A 13732-nucleotide genomic window follows, 5' to 3' on the forward strand; every position below is an offset into this window, starting at 1 on the left:
CTTGGGAAGCAGCAGCAAGTTCTTGTCCTCATGGGGCTCGGGTGGGGCCCTTGGTCTCCACACCATAGGTGACACAGACTTGTCACACCCAGTCCTGAGTTGGGTGCACTGGGTGTATGGTGTTCTGGGAGCGTCAGGTTGTCAGGGGCTGAGCCCCGAGCTGAGGTGCCCTAAGAGCCACAGCAGCATGAAGCAGAGAAGCTGCCAGCTGACCCTGCACTGCCCTCACCTCTGTCAGGGCACTGAGGCGGGGTGACATTTCAGGGGCTACGGTGGGCAGCGGGTCCAGGGCACTGCTTGGGGCAGGGGCCTGAGGACCCCCCCCTGCTTCCCGCCAGCTCCGTAGTTGCGCTCATACCCACCCCCCACCCCCCAGGCTCCTGCACTACTTCCGCGGCCGCCACCACCTGGAGGAGATCATGTACAACGAGAACACGCGGCGCTCCCAGCTGCTCGCGCTCGTGGACAAGTTCCGCAGTGTCCTGGTGGTGACCACCCATGAGGATCCGGTCATCACTGTCTTCCAGGCCCTGCTCACCTGAGCTGGGGCACCGGAGGGAGCCTCCCCCACCCCAGGCTCCTTCCCTCCCCATGGGGCCCCTGCTCTCCACATCCTAACCCGCCTCCAGTCCTGGAAACAGCCTCAGGGGCTCTGAGCTGAGAAGGTGAGGCTCGAGCTGGGAGAGCATCCAGGACTCATGCCTCTGAGTGAGGCTTGCATGCTGCCCACACCAACTTGGCCCTTATTTCTCTCAGAGCCCCGCCCCCGCTCCCATGTTCCCTGGGCCTGGGCCGTCCAGAGCTTCAGGTCCGAGGGCCTGGCCTGGCCTGTATGGCCAGCACTGGCCGCCTGCAGGCACCCTTCCCCCCAGCTTGCCGGTGCCTGGCCCAGCCCCTCCCCCCACCACAGTCCTGTGTTAGCCACCAGGAGGCCATGGCCAAGGGGTCACCCCCATGCCACCTGAAGCACAGGGACCTGGGCTAACGCTGTCCCGCAGCTGTCTTAGCTTCCCCTTGCGGGGGTGGGGGGGTGGTGGTGTCTGCACCAGTGCTCCCCACACACGGCTGCCTCAGGCCTGAGGAGGAAGTGCACCTGCTGGCCCTGGGTCCTCCCACAGAGACTAGCTGGCCACCGACGGGGGCTCCGGCCGAGAGACAAATGACACTGTTTTCTATAAACACAGCATTTATTTCATTTTTAAACAATTAAAAATCCTCATCCCCGCTGGCCTTTGCTCTGGCCTGTGCGTCCCGCTCGGCCGCTCTGTCTACCACACTGACCCAGGGGCTGCCCTGCACATAGAAGCGCAGGGGCTTCAGGGCCCACTCTCCTGCGCTGCCTATGCCCACTCGGGCTGCTGCCACCACAGATGGCTCACTGGGCCCCAGGGGGCCCCGCTCCAGCCACACAGCCTCGTCTGTGGCCAGGTCCCGCTGGTCGAAGCTCTTGTCGATGGCCAGGGCCTGGCACAGCTTGGAGGGACCGTTGCAGAGCTCAAGGTCTTTGAGGGCTCGTCCAGCAACGCCTTTGCGGAGGGTGTGGCGAAGCTGCCGCATGGCCTCCAGGCCCCCCAGGGGCTCCAGCGCTCGTAGCAGGACACATGCCCCATCCCCTGTGGAAGAGATGAAGCCTCCCAGGCTGTCGCCCCGCTACCCAAGGCGTGACCAAAGCTTTGGGGGTGACACCTGTGCTCACTCACCGTCCAGACCCTCTGCCTGCCTCCCCCTCCTGCACACCTGCACCCACAAGGCACCTGTGCCTCTTATGGGCACCAGCTGGGGAGGCATGGAGCTCCCTGGCTCCCTCTGTGAGGTCAGCAAAGAAAACCCCAGGGTCCCCCAACCATCTCCCCCACTGGCTGTTGGGGAAGCTGGAAGCCTGGCTTGGAGCAGCCACCAGTGTGCACAGGATGCAGGTGAGCCCCACCCCAGGACCCAGTGCGGAAACTGACAACAGCAGGAGGTACCGACATAGCCCCCCACCTCCGTGGCGTCCCCTCCCCAACCAGTCCAGGCCACTTGTGGGACGGCAAACAAACACCCAGGCCCAGGGATTCCCTCGAGAAGACACATCTGTCCAGACCCCCTTGGATTCCTGGCTGGGGACGGTGATTACTCCCTGTGCCCTGGAAAGAGGCGCCCTGACCCTCCAGCAAGGCCACTGTCCTGGGACACCTGCTCCCCCGACTCTCAGCCCACCCGCTAGCTGGGAGTCTGAGGGGCTCAGCCTGAGGTGTGGCCAGGCCAGTCCCTCTCTCAGGCCTCAGCCACACAGGCCTTCCCATCAGCACCCAGGATCTAGCCTCCTGCACAGCCAGCAAGTGTGTGGGTGTGTGCGACCAGATGCCCCTTAACCAGCCAGCTTTCAGAGCACTTCGGAATGTGCCCAAGGGCACCTAAAGCCTTGAGTTTTAGTCCCTCTGTGATTCCTGGGCCGCTCCCCTCACTGGCCTCAAAGCTCCCTCTGGTTCCATCCTGAGCGTAGTGGGTACCACCTGCAGACAGATCTGGAGGAGTAGCTGACCCCTCCTCTCCTGGGATGCACCTGAGTCCAGACTCCTGACGGACAGGACACCCCTAGCTCGTCGCACCAGGCCTCCCCATCACCCCCCGCCAACCCCATCTGCCTGCACCAACCGCGCAGCCCCAAGTCCCAGTCTGCACGGCCTCCACCCCACAGGCAAGGACTGTCTCAGCTGCACCTCTCCCTCACTCCACCTGGATGACCCTTGGCCTTGTCTGCACCCATGTGGTTTTCTGCTCCCCTAACCTCGACGTTCCTGGGGCATCCTGGTCACGTAACCAGAAAGTAACACACCATCTCCCACATCTGCTCTGTCCACTGTACCCGCAGAAACTTGGGCTCCTCCCTTTCCTCACTGACTGCAGCCCCTTGTCCACGTGCAGTCTCCTCTCACGTGAGGGGTTGGTTCTAACGCCAAAGAAAAGCTCAGCGACCGGAGTAAGCTCTGTGCTTGATAACAGGGCCCTCGGGGGCAGTCCCTGTCACTCAGTTTCACACAGCACCTGCCTTCTGCTGGGCACAGGGCCAGTCGTGGATTCCCTGTGTCCTCTGGCCCTGTGGCTCTGGCATCAGGCATCCCCAGCTGTCTATTCTGGGCAATCACAACTCACACGTTAATGGAATCCTTCCACGTACCGGCAGCCCCTTACTGTCCTTGAGCCTTCATTCATCTTGCGACGGTGGCAGGAGGCTAGGCAGATGGACACTAGGACTGGCTAGCCAGAGTGGGCTGGGCAGACCACCCCCCACCCCACCCGCCGCTGCTGGTCAGCAGCGGCTCTGGCAAGACGGTGCTGGGCGCTTCCTTCCCAGCACAGACCACTCAGAAGACACAGCTGCCTACCCACGAAAGACCCAGTGGGTCCCCCAAGGTGTGTGGACCCTTCCAGGAGCTTTAGACCAGCATCTCTCCCATCGGCACCACTGACCTTTGGGGCCGTGATTCTGTGGAGTTGGCCGTCCTGTGCACTGTGAACTGTTGAGCATCCTCCCTGGCCTCCACCCACTAGAGGCCAGGAGCATCCCCACAGATGTGATGACCAAAAATGTCTCCAGACATTGCCTCATGTTCCCCAGCGTGGCAGTATCATCCCCAGTTGAGAACTGACCCAGACCCCATAACTGGCCGCCTGGCGAGGCTCCTGCCTGAGCCCAGCTCACCCCAAATCGATCTCACTCTTTGTTTCCCCACGTCAGCCCCTCCCGAGTCCTCTCTGGGCTGGCAGTGACACCAGCACTGAGCTCTGGGGCCAGCGGTGGGCTCGTGAACCCATGTGCTCGGTGTTCAAGTCAACCCGTGACCTCTATTCTGTGGGGCCCCTGGCACCTCTAACCACCATCCGTGCAGCCAAAGCTCCTGAAGCCCTCACCTAGCCTAGCAAGGAAACCCCTTGCTCAATCATCTAGCCAACCTGGTCCTCCCGGGGTCTGCCAGCTGAGCGGGCTCTGCCCAGGCCTCCTGCTTCCCCAAGCTCCAGCACCGCTCACCTTGGCTGGAGACATTCATGCAGAAGTACATGCCATAGATGAGGTACACATATAGCGTCCCTGGCTTCATGAACATGCTGCGGTTGCGGGGGGTCTGCCGGCCACCCTTCGAATGGGCAGCTTCATCCTCTGGCCCCAAGTATGCCTCAGTCTCCACGACGCGGCCACGGAGCTCTGTGCCATCATCCAGCCGTCGGACCAAGACCTGCTCAGCATAGGAAGGAGCCGGGTTTGCTCCACCCTGACAGTCCACAGCCTGGGCTCATCTCCCCAGCTCAGGGTGTACAGGTACAGGACACCCAGGTACAGCTGGCTCTTCCCCACCATCCCCTCCATCCTGCTGGACCACTGGACCACAGGCCCTGCTCACCAAGTGTCCTGTCCACAGGGTGAAGCCATCTCAGGCCGGCCAGGGCTGGGCTGGGCACCAGCACTAGTGAATTCTCACACTTCCTCTCAGCAGGGTCCCCTTGGACTTAAAGCTTAGCCTGGGGCCGAGCAAGTGTGAAGGGCACAGGGCCCTGCCTGGGATTCCAGAGCCTGTGGAGCCCCCTCCCCCTGGACTAACTGCAAAGGACCGTCACACTCAGCCCCCACCCAGCCAACTCTGAAAGCAGCAGGATCAGCTGCCCAGCAGTGCCCCAGGCCTGGCCCACGGCCCTGGGGGTAATGAGCTCCACAAGGAGTGGGTCAGCGGAGGCAGGAGGCCAGGAAGGCAAGCCTGGCGACGGCTGCCTTGGACAGCACCCTGGGCAGGGTGGGTACAGGAGGGGACAGAGGGGCCAGCCGAGGACAGGGCAGGGGGCAGTTGTCAGGGGCTGTCCCCAGAGGGGTGGGTGCTCTCAGGCCAGCAGAGCACCTAGGAGAACAGAGTAGGCCACAGGAGAGCCAGGCAGGGCCTGCGGAGTGCTGAGTACCCCGGGAGCTGAGTCCTCCCCCGCCTGGAGTCCCTCTGCGGTTCGCCACGCGTCACCATGGTACGGCCCCAGGAATGGCCAGCAGTCATGCCCAGTGTCCGGAGCCCCAGGTCTGACTCAACCAGGGTTCACAGTGGAGTTTCAGGGGCCAGCCACCTCACCAGGGCTGTCCCTAGCACCTGCCTTGTCCTTAGGCCAGAGCCTTAGGCAAGTTGGATGGCCAGGCCACCATGCCTTAGCCCACGGAGCTCAGTGTGTCTGTGGCCAGGGTCAGTGTCATGGGGGCAGGGAGGGGTGTGCTGGAGGCTGCACTCGGGGGTAAGGGTTAGAGGAAGCGTTCCTGGAGACAAAGCCCACAAATCCCCTTATGTGTGCACAGGTGGGCTTGGCCAGAGCTCCTCAGATGAGGCCTCCCTCCCATCTTCCCAGGAGATGAGAGGGAGCATTCCCTGTCAACCTGACACCTCCATGGGGCCTGGGGAGGAGCCTCCCACAGCCCTTTCCTCACTGTCTTCTTTCCTGTCCTGAATTTCACTGATACCATTTCCAGATAGCAGATGGTGGTTGCCCCTAACCCCCATTATAAGCATCTCCTCCTTGCTGGTGGAGGGTCCCAAGAGAGGCAAGACCCTTCTCAGCCGAGAGGGTGACACAAGAGTGGTCTGGGTTGTCATGGCAACTCATTGCTCCTTGCAGTGACCTGCTTAAGGATGAGTGCATGACCAAGGCTGGTCAAGAGGTCTGTGAGGACGTCCACTGAGGGGTAATGAAAAAGGCTCTCCTCCCTAACCAAAGGCACATATAGGGTGAGACCCTCCCTTCTCTGCTGGACATCGCCCTGTCTACCCTCGGGCTCAAACAGGCGTGATGCAAGCCTAGGGGAGCCTAGGGGGAGACTGTGACACGCTGAGGCCCTTGGGCCCTCTACCTGATGCGGGGCCCACCTGCCCCATGTGCCCTTTTACATGAGATCATAACCTCTTCTGACTTAAGGTGCTTTTACAAGGACCTTCTGGCCCTTGCAGCTGAAAGCATCCTCATGGGAACAGACTCTGGTCGCTGCTCAGTGAGGTCACACTTTAGGTCACATTCCACTAGCTCACATTTTAGGATCTGTTCCTGGTACCAATTTTCTATTAGCCACAGAAACTGACTCTCCTTGGCCATTTTAACCTAAAAGTAGGCTCACTAAAGGGCACAGGGTAGCCATGGAACCTCCAGGAGGACCAGAAAGCCAGGCCTAGACAGATGGTGCTCCAGACGGATGTGGCCAGAACTCTTCTGCTGTGGCACATGCCATGTACATACAACATGGTGACGGGCTCCACCCCCAAGGGCCCTGGGCGGTCCTGCTTCCCACCCCAGGACCTGGAGCTGCAGGGGCTGCTGGGAAGCCAGCCACTGTGAGCCACTGTGGGGAGAAGGAGGCTGTCCTTCATCAAGACAATCCTGATGCTGGGCAGCCCGTAGGCCATGGCCTCAGCTGCCATGTGTCTAAAGCTGCTACACACATAGACAAGCTCCGGCAGGGGCACTGACTGTGTCAGCGGACGGGGCAGGCAAAAGCAGCCCCTCACAGACAGAGGTGCCAGCGCTGACCGTGATCCTTGTAAGAAACCTGCCCTGAGGGCAATCCCAGGTGGACCAGGGGTAATGCTCCCACAGCCCCAGGGGGAAGGCTAATGTTGTAGCTGACCCGTCCTCACTGCCCAGAGCAGGCAGGCACCCCTAACAACCTCTGCATTCTTCCCAGCTGACCCGGGACCCAGAGGCTGCCCCAGATGACTGAGGTGGAGCTACCCAGGAGCAAATGTGGGCAAAGCGGCTGACTGCATGCGGCCACGCAGGGCCAAGTCAGGGACATGAGCCCAGCGGGGAGAGGGCTGGGGCCCACAGACGCTGCACGGTGATGACCCTTCAGCAGAGGCCACGCCGCTACACTTCCATTACCTGTCCCAGAAATGCCCGTGCCAGGGGGACTGCGGGCTGGTCGAAAAACTCTGATCCCAGGCGAGCAGGGCGGCCCTTTAAGCTTGAGAAATAGATGCTGCGCTGGGGGCCGAGGGTCGTGGGTGGCCCCAAGCGGGGCTGCTTGGGGGAAGCTGTCCGGGTCCCCTCTGGCGGGCTCTGATGCCGCTTGGCCTCCAACAGTCGCTGCTTTTTTTGCCCCATTCTTCAGGAAAGCTGAAACGGGAAAGGACAAGATAAAGGGTCTGAACAGGAGAGGACAGATGGTTGTGCAGTGAAGTCAGGAGCTCAAGGACTCATTCAACTGCCTGCCTGTCTCCTCATGTGCAAAAAGAGGGCAACCAGCCTGTGCAAACAGAATGCCATACCTGAGCCATACCTAGCATGCTCAGCCCTGTGCTGGGACCCAGGAGGACTTGGGAAATGATGGCACGTGAAGGCAGGCTGATGGCAGCAGTGACTGGTAGCCACTCTGCTGCACGTGCCATCCACAAGCAGGAGTGACAAAGGGCTGCAGGGCCTGGGGAGGGGACAGTGGCACCCAAGCCTGGGACAGGAGGGCTGCTACCCCGATTGCCACTCATCACGTGGTCTCCAAATGAACTTCTGAGCTTCTTTCTGGAACCCTTCCCTTTGCACCTGCCCCTAACCAGGAATTTTAAAACAGCTGTGACCTCAGTGGGGCCTGGCCGAGGAACGGATTGTGGGTCACTGTGTCATCCACACCCCTCCCCAATGCTGGCAGGGCTCCCACTGTGCCAGACCCCTCCTAGAATGGCCCAGAAGGCCTGACACACGCACATGGGTGAGCACCAGGCAGACTGTCTACTTGGCCCCATCCCAAGCGCTCAGGGTGTGACCCCCAATGAGGCCCCAGCTGTCCTCTGTCTCATGACCCAGGATGTCAGAATAAGGATAAGTGAAGCAAAAGTGAGGTGTGAGGAATGAGGAGGACCTGCCGAGACCGGCGCACTGTCTGCCTCCCACCTGCTGCCACAGGGCCTGGGAAACCTGACCACACACCCTTGGCGTTCTGGGACCAGCTGCTCTCCAAGGAAAGGAGCAGCAGGTGAGCACTGGGGCCTGGAAACACCCTCCTCAGGGGCTGATTCCCGTACCTCCCTGGCTTGTGACAGACCCATTATTATTATTATTTTTTTTCTTTTTGCGGTATGCGGGCCTCTCACTGTTGTGGCCTCTCCCGTTGCGGAGCACAGGCTCCGGATGCGCAGGCCCAGCGGCCATGGCTCACGGGCCCAGCCGCTCCGCGGCATATGGGATCCTCCCAGACCGGGGCACGAACCCGTATCCCCTGCATCGGCAGGCGGACTCTCAACCACTGCGCCACCAGGGAGGCCCCAGACCCATTATTTTTAACGTAAGTGTTGTCCGGAGCCGCCAGCCTGTTGAGAATGGATGTTGATATGACCGTGTCTGCTGACTCCAGGACGCTGAGGCCCCTGTTCTCCGCCCAGGTTTGGCCCCCGGCCTGCCCCGAGGCTCTGGGGTGGCGCTGGGTCTCTGCCCTGACCCACCCTGGGCGGTGGGGGTCGGCTCATGCAGATACCCTGGGACTGAGGCTCAGAGAGGCCTTGGCTCCCCCTCTGCAGACCTAGGATTTGAACCTGCCTCAGAGCCTCAGGCTGAAGAGTGGGGCGACCCTGCCGTTGCACCCAAGAGTGACCACTGCCCCAGAAAGTGACCTAAGGTGTCTGTGCCTCTGTTTCATCTGCAGAAAGGGAACCAACGTTGTCACACAAGATGGTTCTGAGAATAAAATGAGAAGCCGGGTAAGCACTTGTCTGGGTACAGCGAGCGCTCACCAATGTTAGGAAGAAACGCAAAACCTGGGGACAAGGGTCTCTTCCCAGGCTGGGCCCAGCCAGTGGAGGGCAGAAAACAGCAGCCTGGATGGGGGCACCCAAGAGACCCGCCAGCCCTCCATCAAAACCTGGGCAAACAGTGGGTTAGTAAGTAAAGGGAGAGCATTTGTCCGTCTGGGACAGACACTGAAGGGAGGAGTGTGGGGAAGTGGCCCCTCGAGGCAACCCTATGGTCATTTCTGCGGCAGGCGGGCTCGGGGCAGGGGGCGTCTGAGCCAGGCTGAGTGCCCAGCACGTAACCAGGACACCGGTGGCGGGCGCTCCTCCCAGACCTCACTGGCGACCTCGGGCCGGGCTTCGGCTTTGTTTCTGGCAAGTGGAGCAGCCGAGCCGGCCCAACCCCGCCGTCAGGCGCTCGTCTGGGAACTGCAGACGCCTAGGGGCGGACCGTGCGCACATTACTGGCTCCCACTCAGGGCTCACTGCGGTGGCGAGGCGACTCCGGGGGGGGTCCGCCCCCGAGCCAGTCCTTCGGCCGTGCGTCCGGCGAGGAGCACGCTCACCTGGGCGCGCACTCACCTGGGCCCCGCGGCGCGCGGGCAAGGCGGTTCCGTCAGGGATCTCGAAGCTGGTACCTGCCGGCGCGGAGCCCAGCCCGCCGCGGAGCGAACCCCACCGCCCACCCGGAAGCGCCGCCCGGTCCGGGGCTGGAGCCGGCGCCTGCGCTGAGAAGGACGGAAGCCCGGCGGGGGGAGGGGGCGGGCGCAGGCGCGGATCCGCCCCGAGGGAGGGGCCGGGCTAGCGACCGGAGTTTCCCCGCTGTCGCCCCTGCCCTGCGCCCTACCTCCCATCCGGGACAAAGGCCCGTGGCTGCTGGGACAGTTGTGGTGTGAGGAGGGGGAGCAGGCAGCTGGGGTGGAGGGGAGCCCTCCGCCCCGCGCCCCTCCCAGTGACATGCCCCCCGCCCCACTTGCACCCTGGTGCCGCCGCAGCCGCAGCGCTCACTCCCCCTGGTGACCTTCAGCTGGTGGTCAGACCACCAAGAAAGAGGCTTGGTCCCTGTGAACCTTGACTGGGCCCTAGAGGGGCCTCGTCTGGGGGTGTAGTGGTTTGGAGGTGCCCCAGATGGTTCGGTGGGGTGCGCGTGGAGTGTGCGTGAGGGAGGTGGTGTCGGAGCCCCTGGTCCTTGGGACTGCGGAGGGGAATTACTTCCTCCATAACTGCGGAGCATTTGGGTGGAGGGGACAGATAGGGCGGGGGAGTGTGCCAGGAAGACTTTGTCCTGGAAGTGGACCCAGGCCTTTCTGGAAGCACCACCACTCCCATCACAATATGGATGGGTCCTGGGATTCTGTGTCTGCAGTGGGGCCCCCACCCTTCCCACCACCGAAGGATGCTGAGAGGAGCCCGCCCAAGTCCGGGGGTGGGCCTGCTGGAGCATGGCCAGCCTCCTGAAGAGGCTGAGGCGAGCAGGAGGGCTGTGGGGACCCACGAACACCCCTCCTGCAGGGCAGTGGCTGGGGGCAGTGTGAGGTATGCCACTGCCCTCTGGGGCAGCAGGGGGAACGCCCCTGCCCTGGACCATGTCCTGAGCTGTCTGACTTGTGTCACCCTGGCCCTGTGAGGGGTACCCATGGGGCCTTGGAGAACAGTTGGGCAAAGGATGGTGTGGGGGGGGGGGCGGGGGGGAGGTGCTGGACGGGCCACGTGACTGGGGCCCTGGGATGAGCGAGTGTGGCACCTGGACTCAGGGCAAGTCCAGCTGGGAGAACCCTGATCTCCAACTCCTCCTCCTCCTCTTTGGACCAGCCCAGGAGCTCAACTCCAGCCCAGGCCCAGGCCCAGCTGTACTCCCCGCTCCCCCCAGGGCCCCAACCAGGACTTCCTGCGGAGGGCGGGGCAGCAGCCTTTCAGCTGCCTGCTGGAAGCCACCCAGCTGTCTGTGGCACTTTGTGCCGCTTCCTTCCGGGGGTGGGCAGTGTGTCGTCAATGAGTGCTTGTGAGGCGGGCCTGGATGTGACTCCCACCCCTTTCCTCCTTACCCTCTGCAGCCATTCTGCCCGAACAATGACTCCCCCTCCTGCCTTCCTGTGTGCCCAGCCTCCCTTCCCTCCTCCCTTCCCCCTCTCCCCGCTCTGGGAGGGAAACTGAGGCTACAGTTGGGCCAGTCCCCCTGGTGGGGGCAGGGGCAGGGTGGGTGCGGATTTGTATTCATTTTCATTTTGATTTCACAGATAGTGCATGGTCCTTGTAGAAATCACGGGGAGTCCACGCATTCCCAGAGGGGCGTCTTTTTCCCAACTTGAAGATGAGGAAAGAGAGGCTTGGAGGACAGCCCAGGAGAAGGAGGCAGGGCTGGAGCCAGCAACCCCTTCTCCAGATGTTCCAGCCTGAGTGCAGGGCCTTGCACAACCTCTGCCCCCGCTTCCCCCCACCCCCACCCCCCCACTTCCTGGTTTGTGGTCTGAGGCTCCACCACAGGCTGGAAGTGGTGGGCTGAGCATTCCCACTGTGGCCTACAGGGCAGGCAGGCTGGGGGTAAGAGGGTGGTCTCGGTGGGAGGAGGGGCCTGGGGCCTTCTCTTCTCATCCCCAGAGCGCCCTGCTTCTGGGCTGGGAGAGGCTCTTCAGTGGAGGATGAAGGTGAGGACACGCTCAATGCTTTGAAAGGGGCCAGTACTGGGCTGAGTTGCTCTGTGCCCTGCCAGGCCAGCCGTGGCCCCTGGAGGAGCCGTCAGACCCTGGAGCCTTGAGAGAAAGGACAGCGGCTCCACCAGCCACAGAGGCCAGCACTGTTCCTACCCAGCACGCTGTTCACTGTCCTTCTCTCTGTGTAGGGACAGCTAACACGGTGAAAGGGGCAGCACCTTCCGGGGGGGGTGACATCTCGGCAGGGCGGCCTCTGGGGCCCTCTGCAGCTGACGGGTCCTGGGGGCTCGGAGGCTCCTTGGGCAGAGCGAGCAGCTGTGGGGCTGCATCTTCCCTTCCTGGGGCTGTGCTGCCAGTGCTACCGGGCCCTGAGGCCAGGTACTTAGGGGCCCCCCTTGCCAGGCCCCAAGACATGGGGAGGGGCAGCTGCCTCAAATAGACGGTGACTTCAGGCTCTGGCTGGTCTGGCCCACTTCTGCCTCTTCCCCAAATAGCCAGGGGCTGGTCCCAGGCCCATTCAGGCCCCCCAAAGCTCAGGCTGGCCTGCTGAGCTGATTCCAGAGTGGCTGGTGGGGATTCCTCTCGGCGGTCAGGACTGCCACCCCCTCAGGTCCGAGAGTGAAGTGTAGTCAGGGGCTGCTCCAGATACCTGCCCATCCCCAGTCACCTGCACACGTGCTGGGCAATTGCAGCTGATTTCTATTTCCAGGGCCTGGGAAAAGGAAAAAGAGGGACAGGGAGCTGGGTTTCCGTGTCAGGCCCTCCTCCACCAGAACACAGGGCAGTGGGCCAGGTGTGAGCACATGTATGTGCACGCACGTGTCCCTGTGGACTGGGTCCAGGCCTCTGCTCATACTGTCCTTCTGATACCCGGGTCCTCGCTCAGGAGGCTCGGTGGGCTGAGAACCTGGGGATTACTGGGTTTGCCTGCCAGGGTGTACTTGGGAGCCACACCTGTGAGGGGCAAGGGTTTGCAACAGAGGCTGCTGGGGGTCCCACTGGAGCTGAGAGGGTCCTTTGGAGGTAACCTGAACGAGTGACCCAGGGGGAAGCCACTTACCTGTGGCTGGACACAGAGACCACCCTCTCTGGGGAGGGGGTGTTACTTGGGGCAAGGCAGCTCTCATTCACTGAAGGTGACTCCTGATGGGGCAGGGGTTGAGGTGGGGGGGACTGGGGGATGGGCACCTGTCTCAGCGGTGAGCCAGCTACGGCTGTGCTCCTGGCAGCTGGGAATGAGTGTCTGGGTCGTGGAGGGGGCCTGGGTACCCTGCAGCACCCACTGCAGGAGACCTGGCGGCACTGGATGCCTGGCCATGGCAAGCTTTGGAGGTGAGCCCAGGCCCTGGACTCCAGAGATGACACCACTACCGCTGGCCCTGCCAGCCCAGGCTGAGCGTCCAGGTGGTGGGGTCGAGAGTGCCAGGCATGGAGAGACTGTCCTTTCTGTGGGTGAGAGCCTGGCATGGGAGGGGTGGCAGTGTGGGCAGCCAGAGCCCTGAGCATCGGCACTGGGCAGCCTTCAGCCTTCTTCTTGCCTTGTGTCCCCAAGGCACTTGTAGTCACCACCCCACCCCCCAGTGAAGGAGTCCTCCCGTAGCCCCTCCAAAGCTTCCATTGTCTCCCTCTACCTAGGAATTGTGTTGATACACCTGAGTTCATAAATGACCCGGAGTGTGCAGGCACCACTCTGTCCCGTGGTATGGATGACGAGACAGTCGGAGGATTCTGTCCCTTTCCCAGGCTCCAGGGCCAAATGTGAGTTGGCTGCCACCTCTTTGTCTACTTTCTGTGTAGCCAAGGACCAGGGCTTTGTCTGCGGTCATACCCTGGGCATAGCTTGCTGACCTGACCGTGGCAGCACCTCTGTTTAGAGAGGACCACTGCCTCCTGGTCCCAGACCAGCAAAGGGCCTGTGAAGACACACTTGTGGGCCCTCCAAAGCTGGAGGGGCTGGGCCTCATGTGCCTCAGTATTCTGGCTCCCAGCGGAAGGGTCCTTAGGACACCCATGGTCCCAGTTCTGCTCCCTACAGGGGAATTCTGTGCCCCTCCACCACTCACAGCTCCTGGTCAGCCCTGCCCTGCTATTGGCACCCCCTCCCCCATTCCCGGGTCTTTCTCTGGTGATTGTGCCCCACCGACTCCTGCAATGTCAGGAGAGAGGGAGAGGAATGCTGGAAAACTCCCGACAGCAGCCTCAGCCTAGAGCAGATGGGCCGTTTTGTGTTCGACTCAGGGAGTGCAGGGATGGGCCCACAGGGCTGGTGGGGGAGCCCTGAAAGAGGGAGGAGCACAGTGGTCGCCGGAAATGGAAATGGTGCCGCCGTCTCTGCGCCTCTGTTCCGGGGGTTCCAGCCTGGCC

At 62.2% G+C, this 13732-nt stretch overlaps 2 protein-coding genes across 4 annotated transcripts in view; one reads left to right on the forward strand and one right to left on the reverse strand.

Annotated features, from left to right (window-relative positions):
• NPRL3 (NPR3 like, GATOR1 complex subunit) overlaps positions 1-1224 on the forward strand; it is a 35323-nt gene extending 34099 nt beyond the window's left edge. For all 3 annotated transcript variants that reach the window (XM_060120150.1, XM_060120148.1, XM_060120149.1), the window contains one exon: positions 377-1224. In XM_060120150.1, the coding sequence (XP_059976133.1) occupies positions 377-542 (166 nt within the window). In that variant the 3' untranslated portion in view covers positions 543-1224. The remainder of the gene's footprint in view (positions 1-376) is intronic.
• On the reverse strand, positions 1169-9441 carry MPG (N-methylpurine DNA glycosylase). The gene is made up of 4 exons (XM_060120151.1): positions 9300-9441; positions 6880-7113; positions 4013-4217; positions 1169-1613 (listed from the first exon to the last, which is right to left on the reverse strand). The coding sequence occupies exons 2-4, from the start codon at positions 7099-7101 to the stop codon at positions 1207-1209; spliced, it is 834 nt and encodes a 277-aa protein (XP_059976134.1). The 5' UTR covers positions 7102-7113; positions 9300-9441; the 3' UTR covers positions 1169-1206.
• Between the last annotated feature and the right edge of the window lie 4291 nt (positions 9442-13732).

The sequence above is a fragment of the Mesoplodon densirostris genome, chromosome 16, assembly GCF_025265405.1.
Source record: "Mesoplodon densirostris isolate mMesDen1 chromosome 16, mMesDen1 primary haplotype, whole genome shotgun sequence".
Taxonomy (NCBI): Eukaryota; Metazoa; Chordata; class Mammalia; order Artiodactyla; family Ziphiidae; genus Mesoplodon; species Mesoplodon densirostris.